Raw genomic sequence first — 21,121 nt, forward strand, 5'->3', positions numbered from 1 at the left:
TTAAAGATTAAAAATTTAAATTTCAAAATGGCGGATCCAAAATGGCGGATATTTAAATGAAAAACAAGTAGAATCCAATCAAACAAATATGGAATTTCATTCTTAAACAAAAGATAAACAAACAATTTTCACAATAATATTAAAAATTAAAATGTATTAGAAAGAATATAAAAAAAAACAGATTTTCGATTAGAGGGATATAATTACATATTGTAACATAGTTTTTAATTCCAAACAACTTTCCTTTATAAAAATTTTCGATATTGTGAAATATAAAGGTAATTTACTCTTTAGTGAAATTCATATTTTTTGACATACCTCGTACAAAATTAACAAAATTTGATATTGAATGGTTGCATCTTACGTTATATACGATGCAAAGTATTTTATAAAGAATAACTTTTTTTCGTAAAACTGATATTAAAAAAGTTATCAATAGGTACCAAGTTACGCAGACATACTGTATAAGAGCTAAAAAAAATTTTTTGTTGAACATTTATTATTTTTGAAGCTTATTAATGTACTTTAGGTAAGTTTTACAGAAAAAAGTTTTGATCACTCTGTATATACATTTTTTCAGCTGGTAATTCTCGGTTTTTGTATTACATTTTTGTTATCTTTCTTATTTTTCTCAAAAGGAAATTGTTTATTTCATTTTTAAACTAAAATAATTCAATGATTTTTAAAGATTACATCCCAAGCTTTAAAAAAATAGCAAAAAAATTTTATTAGATTTATTCAAACTTGAGTAATACTGTTTTAAAATGGTGGGAATTCTGTAAAACTACGAAGTTTTCAAAAATTACATTTTTTGAGACGTCGTATTATTTGAATTAAATTTTTGAGATTTTTTTTTAATAAAACGTTGCTTAGTAAGATGATTCAGAGGTAAGTTTTGCAAATTTGAGAGTTTTATAAGTAAAATTGTATTAGTTACACATTTTTAAATCATTTTTAAACAAAATTCATGTAAGGCTCACTTTCCGCCCACACCGTACTTATGTCCATAGATTTTGTTTCTTTATATTACAACCATAAGATAGCTTATTTCATCTTCTTTCATGTCCAATTTGTAAAATTTCTTTGATCCGTTAGTTAAAGAATTACATTAAAAAAACTCAACCGTGCAATTTTTCCAACGCTAGTTTACAGTGCGCCAATGTGTGTGAGAAGGGTGACTTTAGCGTTATAAATAAAAAATTACAGAAGATAGAGATTTAATTTTAGAAAAAACTATATGTAAGGTTTTTTTTTGTAAAATTTTCAGAATTTTTCAATGGTCAAGTCAGTTTTTTTCTAAAAATTATATTTTTGTAGTTATTTAAAAAAACATCCAACTTCGCTGTTCATTTGTTTAATAAAAAATGAAGCACCCACTTCTCGAGTAGAACTTTTTGATATGTTGTTTATTAAACATTTCTTAACGAAATTACAAAAAGTTTTATCTGGTTTGAATTTTTCCGAAGTGAAAATCTAAATGCACTCCCCTATTTTTTAATAATAATGAGCGCCAGCACGTATTAGGCGGCCGTCTATGGTGAGTGCGAGAGAGATGCCATTCCGGCAGTCCAATGGGGAATCTTACTCGCACTCACATTTACAGTCGCGTCAATACGCTCTTGCGGCTTATTGTTAATAATTAAAAATAACAGCTTAGTAAAAATGAATGACACAAATTTCTTCAGGATCATGTAGGGTGGGGGGCTTTAAACTTTGATTTAGTCACTTTTTGACTTTCATAATAATAATTTTTAACCGAGTTATTAAAAATGGCCATTTTGCTTTTTCAAATTTTAAATTGCTTATAACTCGAAAATCATCAACTTTAGAGAAAAATTACAAGAGACCAGAATGGTCTAAAAAACTTAAAAAAAAATTATACAGACTTATACAGAATTATGCAATTTTATTGCAAAAAATTGTTAAAACAATTTGGACCACTTTTCTCGTGGGCGACTTCTTGAACCTTATTCTAGGGTGTATTACAAATGTTTTTTTTTCTCTGATTCTGGCTTTGGTTTAGAACTAGAACCTTTAGCCACGTAATTGTATAACTTATCACTAAGTCAGGGGAGTAATGTGTAGTGTGTGTGTTGAGTAAGTGTCTTGTTACTTTACAAAGTCGACGTCATTGTCTTTGCAAAGAGACGCTAATTGTTTCCGAACTATTACAAATGTGTTTATGCAAAAAAATCTCATGGGAATATTTTTTCCAACGAACTCGCCATTTTCGCCTTGTCTGATGATGTGGCAACTTTGAATTTAAGTTACCAGCAAAACAATTCGAATTTTCATGTATACAAAAGATTTTTGAGAAAGAGATATTTACGTCTTCATTTGGTCTGACTGTAGCCGGCGGGTGCCTGATGTTTTGGGAGTCCTTTTCAAAACACATGTCTTTTAGGCATACACGAATATTAAACACTATTAAACAGTCTTTTATGTTTACAATGATGACAGTGTTGTCAAAGGTGGAGTTATTACCAGAGATCGGCAGTTCTCGTCAGTGGCGCACAACCCCAATAACAATACCCCTAAAAGCGACACTATATATACACGAAATTTTCGATTTTCTAAATCTGACTAAATTGAAAATTGGACCAAATCTCATCTTAAAGTTAAGAAAAAGACTTACTCATCCATATGTCAACTCTCCATTTTGGTCCACGGGTGTGGATTTTACTGTCCTTCCCATTTAGGGTCTGTTTTTAGTTCTCATCCCCAAAACTCCCAAAAATTTCAAAAATTTAAGTCCGACCTTTACGGCTTCTGATGATATTGATCATTACCTTTCCAACGGATGTCTAATTTTGAAAATCGGTTACACCATTCAAAAGTTACCGATCTCAGAAATATGACTCAATTTTTATTTAAAAAGGGGAAAAGTTTGTGGATATGTTTGTATGTATTGTTATGATCTGCTTTCTATTACTTTGAGATTAATTATTATTTATTTGATTAATTATTTAATTGTCGCAAATCATACATAAAAATTAATAAAAAATCTCAGGGTGCCTTTTTGTCATAAAAAAATAATTAAATTATCTTAGGTTATACTTATCCTTTCTCGTGGCTTCAGTATCTCTTAGTTGATCCTTATCGGGATAAAAATAGGAAAAGGAAATAAATAGAAATACCATAAATAAACACATATAAATACCTTTATTATCAAAAGCAATGTAAATTTATCAATTAACTTCTGTGGGCATAATTGTCCAAATGAAACCTTTATCATATAAATTAATCTAATTCAAAAAAATATTTATGGCTTTGTTCTTGATACCATTAATAAAACAAGCTAAACAAACAAATTTGGTATTCGCAAGATTACTTATACTTCCTATTAAATTTTGAAATGTTGGAATCTTAAATGCATATGCTTTTACGTAAAAAAAATAACTTCTGTTTATAAAGAAAATCTATCACATAGGTTATTGACTGACCTTTTTGATTCACACACAATGATGTCTCCTCTTGACCCAAACAGCTTATCCTTGTTGATTATGTTAGGCTACCAATTAAAGCCCTCTCCGTTCTCCAGCATACCAGCAACTATTTCTCCAAAACACAAGTCAGGCTTCTTTTGACCAGTACTCGTTCAATAAACTCCAAATCTCTCTCCTCTCTTTCTCTCAACAATAATTTCCTGAGACCCAAGTATCTTTTTTACTTGGTGTCACAAATAATTTTAATAACGATAATTCTTGTAACTTACTCTCTTGGACTTTACAGAATCAAAGAGGTATTTCTTCTCGATTTGATTTGTCTCTCGTTCCACTTTTCAGCTACTTTCACTATCAAAACAACCACTAGTACTTGCTTCTGAACTACTCACGAAATTTTTTGACTGCTCTTCACGGATGCCGGTAACACAATGATTTTTTCTTTTCCAAACTGTCTCAACATTCAAACCTCTCTTTCCCCATTCCCAGTTGCCAAGCCAACCAGAAACATTTCTCTCTCCACCTTACTCTTTTTCATTCGAAAAACCCAGTCATTCTTTCAAACAATATTTCTACTCAACTTAATCACTTTTCGGAAATTATACAAATATTCTTGTCCTTAAACAAACAGATTTAAAATTCCAAATGTCTCTACCATTAATTTTCTAAAAACTAATAATTACAGTTACCTGTGGTTTTATCTTTCCCGTAAACAATATTTTTAAAATTATAATACTAAATAAATGTTCCTTTCACTTATTTATAAATGTCTTTAATTCTTCATGGAAAAACTCTTTAAGGAGAAACCACCTTGCGTGAAAGCTAACTTCTAATAAATAAGTCTTCTACTTTAAAATGTATAATATACGTCTGAATTACCAATATAAATGAGTCAGATTAAATAAATTATTAGAAGAATTTTTTTACTTAGCAACAACATGTTTGTTTTATTTTAATAGTATTTTGTATTTTGACAACGAAACCCGATTTGGGCTTCGAAACGTTAATAAATTCATTTTTTAGTAAAATTGTGGCTTATTTCCCATAAAAAATACGTAATTATAAAAATGCCACAAGGAAATAGCTTCAGAACAACATTCTAATAAATATTTACAAATCTATATACAGGGTGTATCAAATTTATGTGCCCGCGTTATATTAAAAAAATAAAAATGTTATTCTATCTTTGATTGATAAATTGATACACAATAGTATGTATGTATGTGTGTGGAAAAGTTACACCGATCTGAATTTTTTTTCTTCTGTGTTTTAAGAGAGTATGAGTGCCGATTCAGAACCGTTGTAATTTTCGACTTTTGACTACCAGTAAGCCAGCTAGGGGGCTAGGGAGATACAAAATAGCATATATTTTGGGCGTATATATCTTAGGTTCAAGGAGAGACAGGAAAACGGCAAGTACACCAAATCAATAGGGTTGAGTTAAACTCTTAAATGTTGCCTGAGCTATCAAGCTGAGATATATACACTGCTCACCATAGCCGAAAAACTAAAAAATTAAACTTTGAAAATTTTGGTTTTTCGACAATTACTCAAAATTTCAACCTACGAATTGCGCCAATAACTGAGCGTTTATAGCAGGTATCTAGTCCCGTCTAACGGTGTATACCTCATATCTGCGAAAATTCGAATTTTTAAGTTATAGGCTTCATAAGTCTTATCAAATCTATTTCTTATGGGAAAAACTATTTTTCAAGCTCAATAATTCCTGTAATACGTTCAGTTATCATACTTTATCGTAGATGCATCAGATACTACTTATCAATACGTTTCAAACTCATGTTTATTGATCAAAATCAGTTAAGCCGTTCAGAAAGTATAGAGCTCCAAATGTATAATTAGTGCAGGAACTGAAACTTTTCACTTCGCAATTTTTACAGAATAGACCGATTTGCTTGAAAATTTGACAATAAGTAGTGGATAGTCCAAGGATCAAAATCTATATAATGCGGAAAGACGCTTTTACCATTAATTGTATTATTACTTATTATATTTTGACCGCAAATGTTGGTAAAAACATTAATTCTAAGCAAAAAATGTTTTATACATTTTTTTGATAAAATTAATAGTTTTCGATTTATTGGTTATCGAAAGTGTTGGTTTTGTATCGAAAAAAATCAATATTATTAATCAGTTTTCTGCTAATAACTCAAACAGTTTTTGTTTTATCAAAACAACTTTACTTAACGAATATATACCTTTTAAAAAAGAAACAAAGTGTTTTTTTAATTTTCTTTAAGACCAATAGTAATCGAGCTGTATTTATTATAATATGTTAGCTTTTCTTCGTCAAATACTAAATAGTTTCAAAGTCAAAAGACGGAAAAACTATGCATTTTTTGAGGATAACTTATAGAAACTAATTTTAAATGTTTAAAAAATCTATCTTCAAAAATAAAAAATAAAGTCTGTAGTTTAAAAGTTAAGTGACTTATAATGAAAATAATGTCAGTCCCTATTTTTTCAGTCAAAAAGTTATCGGAAACAACCCCCTAATTACCACCCTAATTAAAATTAGTCATCGACCTTATTCCGTATTTTTTATTTATATATTTTTAATAGATTACAGAAGTTTGACAATTAGTTTTAAAACAAATCGGCTTAAAACAATTAGTTTTAAAAAAACTGGAGTTAAAAGCGAATAACGATTTTTGTAGTTTGGTAAAACATGCCCCTTTCTTCAGAATAGAAAGATTAGCATCAGAGATGCGAAAAAATGTTTACATATGAAAATGTAGCTTGTATAATTATTAAGAACTTGGTTTACGAAAATTTTTTCTACGACAAAAATTGAGTGAGCTACAGACAATTAGAACTTGTAATATCACCCAAAAGGGGGACAAGAGAAACTGTAATAATTACCGAGGTATCACCATATCAAGTATCCCTGGGAAGGTTTTCGCAAGAATAATAGAGACAAGAATAAAAACCCAAATAGAAACAACTATGGAAGACACACACTGTGGATTCAGGAAGGACAGAAGCACGCAAGACCTAATATTCACATTAAGACAAGTAAGTGAGAAGGTAATCAAGAAGAATAGAGAGATACATATGTGCTTCATTGACCTGGAAAAGGCGTTTGACAGAATCCGAAGAAAGGACGTATGGAAGACACTAAAAGAAAGGGGAGTCGACAGACACATAATAGAAGTAATAAAGGATATGTACAAAAATAATACAAATACAATAAGAACCAATAACGAGGAATCCAGAGAATTTACTACAAGTCAAGGCGTCAAACAGGGATGCGTGCTGAGTCCACTGCTATTCTCAGTGGTACTGGATGAAGCGATAAAGAAAGCCAAGAGAAGAATGAAAAAACTAACATTAGGATGCTGGCAAATGAAACGGACTCAACTATCGGAGCTACTATTTGCAGACGACATGGTATTGATAGCAGAAACCAGAGAAGAGTTACAGAACAATCTTGAAAGTCTAGAAGAAGAACTATCAAACATAAATATGAAAATTAATACAGAGAAAACAAAAACAATGATAATTTCAAATACGAGGAATACACACGCAATAGAATTAGACGGGAAACAACTAGAGCAAGTGGAATATTTTAAATACCTAGGAGTAATAATCGAAGCAAATGGTAAACAAGACATGGAAATAAACGAGAGAATGGGACGAACAGGAAGCTTATTTAACGCTATGAAAACAACATTTTTGGGGAAAAAAGAGATACCGGAGAAAGTAAAAACGGCAGTCGTTAAATCAGTAGTTAGACCAACAATCATGTGTAGCAGCGAGACATTGACATTGACGGGGAGACAAAAATCCAGAGTCAATGCTATGGAAATGAGATTCCTGAGGAAAATAGCAAACAGAAAGAGGACAGACAAAATACGAAACGAAACAATTAGACAAAACCTAAAACTGGAACCAATCAATGAAAAAATAGTGGAGTGACAACTAAGATGGTTGGGGCACGTGTGTAGAATGTCGAACGAGAGGCTTACAAAACGAGTGTTCGAAACGAGCGTGCAGGGGAAAAACAAAAGAGGGAGACCAAGAGTTATGTGGGTAGATGAAATCAAGAAAGAAGACGAGAAGAAGGGATTGACATTGGAAAGTGCAAGAAACCTAACGCAAGATCGGAAAGCATGGAGACTACAATGCCAAACTCAACTCCACCAGCCTTACACCTAAAGGTAGAAAGGCTTAGGACTAAGTAAGTAAGTAAGTAGTATCATGCAAAAACCACCTTTACCAACCCTTTCAAAGTCACCTCTTTTTGCGACTGAGGATTATAAAAGGATTTAATATTAATAGTTTTAAAAAACGTACAAAAAAATTAATTAACTTTTTAATATAAAAAATAAAAAGTTACGGTTAAAAACCAATAAATTTTTTGGAAAAAAATGGAAAAATCCAATTGGAAGCATAATAATGTAAGTTAACGGTGTTTTTTGGTATGGTGTGCGTTAAAAACTTATTACCAGAGAACGGCAGTTCTCGCCAGTGGCGCATAATATCCCTACATGCGACACTATTTGTAAAGCTCAACTTGTATTCGATAAACATTGCATTCAACTTCATACATTTAATATATAAATAACTTTGAAAAACTCCTGATACAGGAGTAAAAAACCGCTATACGCCATAAAAATGAGTGGCCCACACAATATTCCAGCTACAAAAGAGCTGATATGAATATTACGTGGCGCAATAATTTATTTTCATTTTGATGGAAAATAAAATTCTAGTTTTATTTTAAATAATTTTTCCATAATATTTGCAAAATGTGAAGTAAGACAAAAGAGCTTCGAATGTAAATTTTGTCAAAGTTATCCTTTTGTGACACGTTTTACTTCAAATTTAGCAAATATTATGGAAAATCTTTTAAAATAAAACTAGAATTTTATTTTCCATTAAAATGAAAGTACATTATCGCGCCATGTAATATTCAAGTCAGCTCTTTTGTAGCTGGAATATTGTATGCGCCACTCATTTTTACGGCGTATAGCGGTTTTTTACTCTTGTATAATATACTGGTAAATGAAAAGTAGTTGTTAATAGTTTTATGTGATTAAATAATTACTCGAATACGATCTTTTTCGACAAAAGCCACCAGCCTAAGAGTTGTACATGAGAGTTTAATAAATCAGTACGAGAAATACAAACATTCTAATAAAAAATGAGATGTTCTTTGCTTAAAAATTACGAAGGCGTAAATTTTAGACCCAACTAATTGTTACCTCCCACATGACAAAAAAAAAGAACGTTAACCATTTCCTACCCTTAAAAATAAACCAGACAAAAGCTTTTTCGTGACCTTTATCACAACCTTTTTTATTTCCCGAGTAGCTGCAAAAAAAATCGTGTGTAAAATAATATAAAAAAGGACTTTGGACGTCGTTAGGAGAAAATTCGATATGGAATATTCCGAAAACCCTGAATGGTCCCTATAGCCTGCCTTATATTACTTATCAATCTACTAACTAAATGATGGAAGCGGCGCTGTTAGGGTCCCAGTAGGAAAGTACGTTGGAGGATAATGGAGAAAATGAAAGGGTGGAGGGGGAGAGGAGAAAGTGTAGCAATAGAACGACCGACGAGGTAACTGGAAATTTTACCGCTACTTAAGTTGTATATACTTTTATATACGCTTACACGAGGGTATACGGACGATCGATAGCATTACATTCAACGGGGGTGTTTGCGTAAATAAACAAGCTACGGTAAATTTGTTCTTTTTGAGCTACTAAGGATATGTTAAATAGAGTAAGGTTTTCAACCTTGTTTAAAATACAACTTAACCCATTATGGGCTAGCGTTCTATAATATACACTCACCGGCACACAATTCCGCCACCCAAAATATTTGATTAACTTTAACAATTTGTAACTTTATTATTTCTACTCCGATTTTCAAAATTCTTACATTGCTTTGTAGGTACATATTTTATGTTCATGTCTTTTGTTATTATTCCCGTAACAAAATTTTTTGCTTATGCTTCTTCTCATGAGCATTTTTCAGTGGGTTACAAATGATAGAAAAAAAGGTAAGTCCGTGATAATATACATTTTAGTGACATGACATTTTAGTTTAATCTGACAGTTGTCACATTTTATTTGAAATTTTGCATAAAAACAAATCAATTGTGTTTATTGCATTTATAAAACGGTATTTTCTTTGATTTGTAGAGTCATAAATTGTAGATTATATTCCTAGATATATTATATAATTCGTAAATATTTTTTTTTCGATTATAGCGCCATCTATTGACAACTAGAATGAATGTTATAAATGTCACCGATGAAATGTAATCACCGACGTGCGTTTTTTCTGTCACATACAATTTAATGCGTTAGAATGAAATCGAAAAACTGTGACGCACTGAAAGATGCTCATGAGAAAAATCATAGATGGCATTATACGGGGGTGAACGGAAGCGTTGTATTTTCTCCTAAATTTAAAAAATTCCGTTGAAAGATTCAAGGAAGGCGCAGCATAGGTAGGAGAAAAATGTCCTGGCTGAGAAATCTCAGAGAATGGTTTGGATGCAGCTCAACTGAACTCTTTCGGGCTGTAGTGTCGAAAGTGAGAATAGCAATGATGATTGCCAACCTTCGTCGCGGAGATGGCACGTAAAGAAGAAGAAGTTAAAAAATTGGAGGACTGATTGCGTTATATATTTCTTTTGTATTATTCTGGAGGAATCCCTAAAATTTGGTTTTTGAATTATCCGAATATCTCTTTTATTGTAAAAGCTGTAAATAAAACATTGCTTTGAAGATTTACTTAATTAAAAATATCAATCGCACTAAAACTAAAAACACAAAACAAAATTAACAACAAAACAAAACAACTCAATAACGAGTATGTCCACCTCTCGCAGCAATGGCTGCTCGCAATCTGTTTGGCATCGAATATAGATGTATTATCCTTGTCTGGGGAATAGCCCGATATTCCGCTACCAGGGTCATAACTTAAATTTACCAAATTTTCTGGAGGCCTAGGGACGGCAAATAGCTATTTTTGATTCATTCCATAAATTCTCAATAGGATTGAGATCTGGGCTGCCTGCAGGCCATTCTAGACTTATCAATCCATCCTCTATTTAAGATATTTATGTTTATGAGTCAATCAGTTTTTTTATTTACAAAAAATTGTACAGCTCTTACAAGAAAAGAGATACTCGGATAATTTATAAAACAAAATCTTAGGAATATCCTAGGAGTATGTAAACAGGAAGGCTGATTCTGTTACATACTCCAAAAGGAGGGTGTAACAAAATCAGCTCTCCAATTTTTCCACAGACATTTTTAAAATTAGGAGAAAATACAACGCTTTCATTCACCCCCTATAATGCGCTCTAAGCAACATTTTTTTGTTACCGAAATAATAACAAACGATACCAAAACACGTACCTATAAACTGATGCAAGAATCTTAAATATCGGAATGCAAATAGTAAAATTATAAATTGTCATACTAGATCAAAAATTTTGGGTGGTGGAATTTTGTGCCGGTGAGTGTAGGTAACAAACAATTTTTTTTTCAAGGCTGATACATTAGTTGATTTTTGGTGGCACGCATCTTTAAAGATGAAATATTTCTCTCTCTCTCTCTCTGTCTATTTTTGCTAGATTATTAATAATTATTAATTTAATTCTGAAACCAGAATTCTATTTTTGTTTAGTCTTTACTTTTGTGACAATATATGACGCCACGAATATTATGAGTGAATAGGCTGTAGTAACAGAATGGAACCAAAAACTGCGTTTTTAGTTAATCGTTGTCACATAAGAAATAACATGGGCGCCTCCTCCAAAATCTATAGTCTAGGAAGCGAAGCTTTTCACCTCGCAAATTTTACAGAATGGATAGATTTGCTTGAAAATTTGAGAATATGGAGTGAATAGTCCAAGAATCAAAATCTATATGATGCCGAAAGCTTTTACTATGGGGGTGGTTGCCACACCATCTCGGGGGGTGGAAATTTTTTATTATATTTTGACTGTAAAAGTTGGTAAAAACATTAATTCTAGACCAAAAATGTTCTATACATTTTTTTGATAAAATTAATAGTTTTCGATTTATTCGCTATGGAAAGTGTTAGTTTTATATCGAAAAAATCAATGTTTTTATTCAGTTTTCTGCTAATAACTCAAAAAGTTTACGTTTTATCAAAACAACAACAAAAATGTACCTTTTGAAAAAATAAATAAAAAGGTTTTTTTAATTTTCTTTAAGACCAATAGTAATCGAGCTATGCTTTATTATAATATGTTAGCTCTTCTTCGTCAAATGCTAATTGTAGTTTCAACGCCAAAAGAAGGAAAAAACTATGCATTTTTCGAGGATAACTTATAAAGCTAATTTAAAGTATGTATGTAGAAATGACTGTCTCTAAAAATAAAAAAAAGTCTCTAGCTCAAATATTAAGTGACATAATGAAAATAATGTCAGTCCCTATTTTTTCAGCGAAAAAGTGATTGGAAACAACCCACTAATTAACACCCTAATTAAAATTAGTCATTAACCTTATTCGGTCTTCTTTATTTATGTATTATTAATAGATTCTAGAAGTTTGACCGGCTTAGAATGATCAGAAAAATGGAGTTAAAAGCGAAGAACAAATTTTTGTAGTTTAGTAAAAAATGTCCTTTCCTTCGGAATAGAAAGATTAGCATCGGAGATACGAAAAAATGTTTAAATATGAAATTGTAGGTTATTTAATTCCCAAGAACATGGCAAAAAATTTTTCTACGGCAAAAATTTAATTAGTTATTGATAACTAAACCTGGTACTAACTTTCAAAAACCACCTTTACAGTCGCCTCTTTTTGCGACTGAGAGTTTTAAAAGGATTTAATATTAATAGCCTTATAGATGAAGGATGGTTTAGATTTGATTACAGTACAGCACCTCTAGTATGTGCTTACGCGTATTTCGGAATAGCCTTTTCCTCATCGGAGCACCTGGGTAGAGGCACTGAACTGAAATCAAATCCTTTCATCCTTTCCGGGTAATTATCAAAATATTTACCAAAGATGCTACTAGCACCATCTATGAATCGAAAGTTGAGTCAGGAAATAACATTCGAAATTATTTATCCTCTGAGTTTTTTAAGTTCGAAAAAATAATTTCGAATTTTATTTCCTGACTCAACTTTCAAAAAAGTTACGGTTAAAAAAAGCTTTAGGCGGGACGAATATAAATGAATAAAAGTAGTTATTATATAAATCATCCGAATCAAATTTTATTCTTCCTAAGAATTTTTTGAACAGTTTTGAGCAAATTCGAGCAATTAGTACAAGAAAAATAAGCTTTTAAAGGGTCGAAATAATCAATAAATATAGTTAGAGTATTAAGCAATCATTATGTATTGCAGCTGAACAAATTTCACTCTATTTAAGCTTTTTATAGGTTTTAGCAATAAGGGGTAGTTTTCACCGTTAAAAAATAAATTTTTAAGGATTGAAATACTCAGAAATTATATTAGGAATATCAAACCGTTATTACATAAATCATCCGAATCAAATGTTATCCTCCTTAAACATTTTTGAGCAATTTTGAGCAAATACGGGTAGTTTTCACACTTAAAAATAAACTTTTAAAGGGTCGAAATAGTCAATATATATAGTTAGGGTATTAGACAATCATTATGTAATGAATCTGAACAAATTTCTTCCGTTTTAAGCTTTTTAAGAGGTTTTAGCAATAATATTGTGCCTGTCAGCACAATATAGATTTTGAAGTAGGTGGTAAGTAGAACTTAATTCCAAATTTTCATGCAAATCGACCCATTTTGTAAAAATTGCGAGGTTTTGTCCTGTTTTAAGCTTTATTACTTAGAGTACTAAGGATATTACCTCCGAACGGATCCTTGCAGAACAACCGTTTACAGCCACCGTTTACAGCCACCAAACGGGGATGTTGTATGAGACATTGTTGGAAAGGGGAGAGGTAAATAGTATAAATACAGATACCAAAATAGCTACCAAAAGGACCCTAAGATAATAATGCCTAAACGGTTTTACGTGAAGGAACCAACCAGGAGTCACGAGATATACTTTAATGAATTGAGTATATTCTATGTATTATAAGGACCTTAAGTTAAGGACATAAATGACTTAGCGTACAAAGACGTACAAACTATCGTTCAATAAGAAAAATCAAACAAGGAGTCACGCCATAAAGACCATTAACTCATTCTGACATTATCACCAAACCATCGAACATACCTACATCGGTATACACGTTTATGGTAGTGGAGCCCAAGCGGGGATTTTTGCAGTATCTCGAGCGCGTCAGACTATCATATGGGGAGAAACCTGGTATCCTGTAGATGTACCTCTACCATATATTGGCTCTAAACACAGGGGAGCTCGTTAAGGGAGGGCCGAAAAAGAAAATTTATCCTTAGAAAAACTTGAAATCGTCAGATTAAGATAAGGTAAGTTAAGTGCATGCAAAACAGTGTATATTTCAAAAATTGGAATATTTCGCGAAATGAAGGATAGATCTAAAAACTAAAAAATATGTGCTCAATATTTTTTAAAAATCTATCGAATGATACCAAACACAACTCCCCACGGAGAGGGGTGGGGAGTAAATTTCAAATACGAATTCCGCGATATTCCGCGAAATGAACATCCGATCGAAAAACTGAAAAATACACCTATTCAATATGTTAGAAAAAAAACACGACCCCCACGGAGGTGGCGTGGGGGGTTTCTTTAAAATTTTAAATAGGAGCCCCCCATTTTTTATTGCAGATTCGGATTCCTTACGTAAAAATAAGTCACTTTTATTTGAAACATTTTTTCGAATTATGCATACATGGCGCTATAATCGGAAAAAACGATTGTTGGGAAATGGAAAAGTAAATTAAAAATGGAAAGTCCCCACTAAAATGGAAAATTTTACTTAACTTTTTTTGTTTTAGAACCTACTCTTCACTACCCAATAGGTCCCCAAAGCGCTCGAGTGACTGCACATTTAGCATACTTTCCTCTCCTACTATTACGCTTACATAAAAACACATTAACACATACACAACGTTACATAGCATGCCACTGTTATGCACAGACTACCATTGCTACACAAGTCGATCTAGTACTGGTATAGCTTATTTGAATTTTCCTTTTCGATTTATTCGTAAAATCTTATTGCATGATACATGCATCTCTGGACGTTAATTCGTTTAAATACTATTAACTTAAGGTCCTTATAGGCTATAGGGCAAAGAGTCAGGGGTGGCCAAACTGTGGCTAGCGAGCCACATGTGGCCCTTTGAAGGAGTTTTTGTGGCTCTCAATAAATGTACCTGAATAACTTTTAATTTATATGTTTTAAAATATCTTAAATTACTGAAAACAAATAAATATAAAAGTCTAAGTATAACATCACTTAGGCACGGACATTTTTTGTCTCTTTCAATTTTGACATGTTTCTATTCAATTTAACCTTGGAAAATGTAATAAGTAAAATATCATCTAAGCTGACATGGCAATTTTAAAATCGAGGATCAAAACTATTGTTGACCTTTGCTGATCATCTTGGTTGCAGTCGCTCATTCTACAAGAGACGTGAGAGAGATGTTTTCACAATCGATGAAGAAACATGTAGTCTGGGCCTTTGAATAAATGAAGAGAAGACGAAATACTTGCTAGTAGCCAAAAATCCAAGACCAAGAGTATGGCAGGACATAACTATATATTAATGACCACAACTTTGAAGTAGTTAAAAAGTTTCAATATCTACAGGCGATGATCACAGATGACAACCACATATAAAAATAAGCCTGAGCATGGATAGCTGCATCGAAATATAGCATTATATTCCTGATCATCATTATTAAGATCTAAGCTGCTAAAAAGCTGCTGCTATTCGCCCAATTGTTACATATGGAAGTGAAACATGGACTCTACATCAGAGGGAAATAAATATTCTGCTGGTTTTTGAAAGGAAAGTTCTCAAAATGATATTTGGCTTTAAAGATGAAATGACAGGAGAGTGGAGAAGGCGCTTAAACAAAGATGAATTGGTGACTGTGGAAAACATCGTCAGAGTTATAAAAGCTAAGATAAGATAGGCAGGTCATGTGGTAAGATCAGAGGAAGACAGAGTGTTACAGACAGTGCTTTTTGAGAGACGGTAGGAGATCGGTAGGCCGTCCCAGAAAAAGATGGAAGGATGATGAAGAATCAAAGTATCCCACATTAGAAGAGCTGCTTGTAGAATTATTTGCAAATTTTAAACAACGATGTGAACCATTTTATTTCACTTTAAAATTCGTGAAATCCAAACATTGAGAGAAAAATTTTATACCTTTTCTTACACTTTTTAAATACAATTGTTTAATTGCGGCTAGCGAAAAATTTCAATTTTTGAAAAATGTCTCTGACTATCAAGGAGCTTGGCCACCAATAGAGTATACTCAATTCCTTAAATTATATCTAGTGACTCCTCGCTAGTTCTTAAAAGTAAAACCATTTTATGCACTATTAGCTTAAAATCCTTTTGGTAGCCTGCCTCTTGGCTAAAGAGTTGTACTCTTTAGCCCTCTCCTTTCCAAAAAGATCTCATACGGTACTCCCGTTCGAAAGCTGTAAACGAGTATTCCTCAAGGTCTCGCTGGGAGATCGTAAAATGACCAGAATGAGCCGTAGACTTTCGTGGATGCGCCCATGTTATTTCTTATGGGAAACCGATTAAAAACGCTGATTTTGATCCCGCTCTTTAGGCACAGTGACTATTATGTTTCCATTTTTCAGATTTTGACACAACGAGCTCAAAATATTCGCCATCACTGTTGTATAATGAAATAACTTAAAACGATATACAATGATTTCAAATAATTTTAATTATACAATTTGCGCCGATATAATGATAGGGGAGCAAAGTATGCTTGCAGTCGCTCGAGCGTTATGGGGACCTATTAGATTGTGATTATTAGGTCATGAAATCAAAATAAGTTAAGTAAAATTTTTCATTTAAAGGATCGCTTTCAATTTTTTAATTAATTTTCCATTTCCAACAATCGTTTTTTCCGATTATGGTACTATCTATCCATAATTCGAAAAAATGTCTCGAATAAAAGTTAGTTATTTTTACGTAGAGAATCCAAATTTGCAATAAAAATTTGGGGGTCCCTTTTAAGATTTTAAAGTAACCCCCACTATACCTCCGTGGAGGGTCATATTTGGTACCATTCGATAGATTTTTCAAAAACATTTTGAAAGTGTATTTTGCAGTTTTTCGATCTGATGTTCATTTGGCGAAATATCGCGGGGTTTGTATTTAAAATTTTAAATTTACCCCCACCCCTCTCCGCGGAGGGTCATGTTTAGTACCATTCGATAGATTTTTGAAAAATATTGAAGACGTATTTTTTAGTTTTTCGATCTGTCATTCATTTCGCTAAATATTCGTTTTCTTGTGAAACTTTGGGACTCGCCCATTTCCTTCCGACCCGCTCAAATCGTCAGATTTTTGAAATATACACTCTTTTGCATGTACTTAACTTACCTTATCTTAATCTGACAATTTCGAGTATTTTTACGGATAGATTTTTTTTCGGGTCCCCCTTAACGAACTACCCTGTGTTAAGAGCCAATATATGGTAGGCGTACATCTGCAGGGTACCAGGTTTCTCTCCAGATGATAAACTGACGCGCTCGAATAACTGCAAAAATCCCCGCTTGGGTTCCCCTACTATAAATATTTACGCTAATAGATACATAATAAAGAAAGCTTACATTAAAAAATATAAACTTTATACTCAATATACTCAAATATATAAACTCAAAAAACTCTATTTGTTACAGATATGGAAGAGAGGATGAAGAAGTTATGGGCTTAAAATTTTGCAACGAGGCTATTATGTGCATAGCTCAGCTTTACCCACCTACTCCAGTAGTGGAAGAAATGGTTACCCCATTACAAGTAAGTCAAAGTCAAAATTTACATTATAGGCCTGGATCCCGCGTACCAAAAAACTTGGTTACTAACAAGTTGAAAATTTGTTAGTAGCTTAACGGTGTCTAGTCGGACAAACTTTGATTTATGTGAACATTGAAACACGAGAAGTTTTAATTGTGGAACGTAATTTTCATTGTGTAACGTGTCATCCTGACAAGTTTATGATTGTGAAAACCATTAGGTTGTTTTTACGTTTATTCAATATCAAACTTTATACCTATATTATTTTTAAACTTTATATTTTTTTTTATTTTATAAAATATATGAAAAAATTATTGTCCAACAAATATGTTGGGCATTTGTCCGACAGGTAGAGCATGTCTAATGACAAGAATTATATTGGTGGTAAATAGCAGTCTGATTTTTGCATGAGAGTTTAATGAAAGGGTAACAAATCAATTGGAAGTTATGTCCGACAAAATACATGGAACGTTTTCGTAGCCTGACGTTCGAAATCTGTAACTTGTTCCTCAATTAAAACTTCCTCTGTTTCAGTGTTCCCGTACCTCGAAGTTTGTCCGACTAGACACCGTTATTAACCAATTTTCAGTTTGCTATTAATAAACTTTTTTGGTACCCGAGATCCAGTCCAATGTGACATTTGTCGATAATTCCAATATGGTACAGAATATCCTTATACAGAGTTACTTAGAAAAAATGTAGACAAGATATTCTCCATATACAGAGAGAGTCTGTAAAGTGGAATAAATTCAATATCTCAAATACTAATTGTTTTTTTGGAAAATGCTCAGACCCGTCGATTAGTATTTCAAATTGTCCTTTTTGACATTCAATAAAAATTTATACAGGGTGTCCCAATTTAGAGATATGACGTCATCGTCGATTTTCTTAAATGGCAACACTGTCATTTTGATAGCTAATTTGATAGGGTTTGTAAAGTTATACATAACTGCAAAATATCAAATTTTTATTCTCTACCATTTACAAGATAATAGAAAATAACAAAGTTATATCTGTAATTTGGAATATATTCAATAATTAAAATACTAACTGTTTTTTTGAAAAATGCTCAGACCCGTCGATTAGTATATCAAATTGTCATTTTTGACATATAATAATAATGTATACAGGGTGTCCCAATTTAGAGATATGACGTCATCGTTGATTTTCTTAAATGGCAACACTATCATTTTGATAGCTATTTTGATAGCGTGAGTAAAGTTATACACATCTGAAAAATTTCAAAATTTTATTCCCTACCATTTACAAGATAATAAAAAATAACAAAGTTATGAAGAACAAGAAGTAATCAAATAATAATTGAATTTATTTATTTCAATTAAGCAAATGCTCATAACGTTGCCCATTGACAATTTGACAATAATTGAGGGCAACATTATGAGTTTTTGCTTAATTAAATTCAATTATTAGTTGATTACTTCTTTTTCATAACTTTGTTATTTTTTATTATCATCTAAATGGTAGAGAATACAAATTTGAAATTTTGCAGTTGTGTATAACTTTACACACCCTATCAAAATAGCTATCAAAATGACAGTGTTGCCATTTAAGAAAATCAACGATGACGTCATATCTCTAAATTGGGACACCCTGTATACATTATTATTATATGTCAAAAAGGACAATTTGATATACTAATCGACGGGTCTGAGCATTTTTCAAAAAAACAGTTAGTATTTTAATTATTGAATATATTCCAAATTACAGATATAACTTTGTTATTTTCTATTATCTTGTAAATGGTAGAGAATAAAAATTTGATATTTCGCAGTTATGTATAACTTTACAAACCCTATCAAATTAGCTATCAAAATGACAGTGTTGCCATTTAAGAAAATCGACGATGACGTCATATCTCTAAATTGGGACACCCTGTATACATTATTATTGAATGTCAAAAAGGACAATTTGAAATACTAATCGACGGGTCTGAGCATTTTCCAAAAAAACAATTAGTATTTGAGATATTGAATTTATTCCACTTTACAGACTCTCTCTGTATATATATATTGGATAATATTCCAAATTATACAGACACTTATAACTACGTGATAAAGCATACATACATTTTTTTAAATGTGACAGCCTGTATATCTCTCACATTTATATTCCTCTCATAATTTCTGTTCTTACAAAGTGGATATAACACTTTTATAGGGGGTATTTAACAAGTTATTACCTTTTTTATTTCAAAATCCCTGTGATCACACATGAAATAATCACACAAAGTCTCGTATACAGAGTGCGAAGATTCCTCTACAGAGTTTGTAAAAGAAAATTACGATTTTCACATAATTTTCAAATGTCGAATTTTCATAAATTTATCGAACTACACCAAACACCACTCCCAACCCACCCCTTAGATGATCCCCTTACGATCTTAAATAGAAACCTCCATTTTTTATTGTAGACTTGGATTCGTCAAGTATACAAGAATAAGTAACTCTTTTTTGGTTCATTTTTAGAATTATGTATATATGGCGCTATAATCGAAAAAAACGGTTTATCGTTATACTCTAGGAAAATTTTAATATGGAAACGAAAAAAAAATGATAAATAAGCGTACATTATTTTTTTAAAATATATCGTACGACACCAATCATGATCCCCCACCCTACACCCTGGGGTAGAGAAGGGAGAATTTTGAATATTTACTAGAAACCCCATTTTTATTGCAGATACTGATTCTACTATTAATTAAAATTCTTAAAAAAACTGTATTCAGTCGGTACCATAATAATTAGTTTGCCTACTTCCAATCTGCATATTATGTTTTTTTACGATTACAGCGGCATCTATCACGATTCGAAAAAAGACCAGATAAACTTGTTTACTTTTTCAATAATCTACAATAAAAGATGGGGGTTTCTATTAAAGATTTTAAAGTTGCCCCCCACTCCACCTCCAATGGGTGGAGTGGGGAGTGGTGTCATTCGATAGATTTTGAAAATTATTGATTACGTATTTTTCAGTTTTTTGATCCAACGTTCGTTTCACGAAATATTGGAGTCTCCCTCTAATTTATACCCTGTATATTAATAAAAAAACATTTAAATTATTATTTCGTTTTACTGACCATTATTAGTCATTACACAAAGTAAACAAAACCTCACTAAATAAACCTTTTAATTGTGTTAATTGAGACAAATTAAATTAATTAGCGGGCAATATAAACGTGTCATCAATCTTCTCAATAGATAATTCCAATGAAACTACAAATAAACTGATAGGTTTAATTAAAAACCTGTAGAATTATCAAAATACAATAAACGAAATTTAAAAAATCAGCATAATAAATCTAAACATTTGTCTCAATATTTTTTCATTATTTTGTGACATCTTCTGGAGAAAATTTATTAAGATTAGAAATTAACAAAAGCTAAATATTTCATTACTTACAACTATACGAGTATTAATTTAGGTTTTCTGGATATGTCCTTAACATTACTAATAATAATCTGACTTACTAATAGCATTGATTATACACACGGATCCGTGTCTATAATCAATGCTAATAGTAAGTCAACATTAATACTCTTATAATATCAAAAATGGAATGCAACTTCATTCCAAAAACAGTGAAATTCTGCGTATATTTTACTAATAATATACACTAATAATTACAGTTACAAAATGAAAATCGATCTTTTTCTAATATATCGAAAACTATTAGAGATTTTTTATTGAAAATGGACATGGTATTCTTATGATAGGAACATTGTAAAAAATATATAAC

The 21,121-nt window shown here is 31.7% G+C and overlaps 1 protein-coding gene across 3 annotated transcripts in view; it reads left to right on the plus strand.

Annotated features, from left to right (window-relative positions):
* The window catches only part of LOC114326149 (beta-arrestin-1-like), a 1,212,937-nt gene that overhangs the window by 907,927 nt on the left and 283,889 nt on the right, over positions 1–21,121 (plus strand). For all 3 annotated transcript variants that reach the window (XM_050651410.1, XM_050651412.1, XM_050651411.1), the window contains exon 6: positions 17,250–17,367. In XM_050651410.1, the coding sequence (XP_050507367.1) occupies positions 17,250–17,367 (118 nt within the window). The remainder of the gene's footprint in view (positions 1–17,249; positions 17,368–21,121) is intronic.

Source organism: Diabrotica virgifera, chromosome 5 (assembly GCF_917563875.1).
Source record: "Diabrotica virgifera virgifera chromosome 5, PGI_DIABVI_V3a".
In the NCBI taxonomy this organism is placed as follows: domain Eukaryota; kingdom Metazoa; phylum Arthropoda; class Insecta; order Coleoptera; family Chrysomelidae; genus Diabrotica; species Diabrotica virgifera.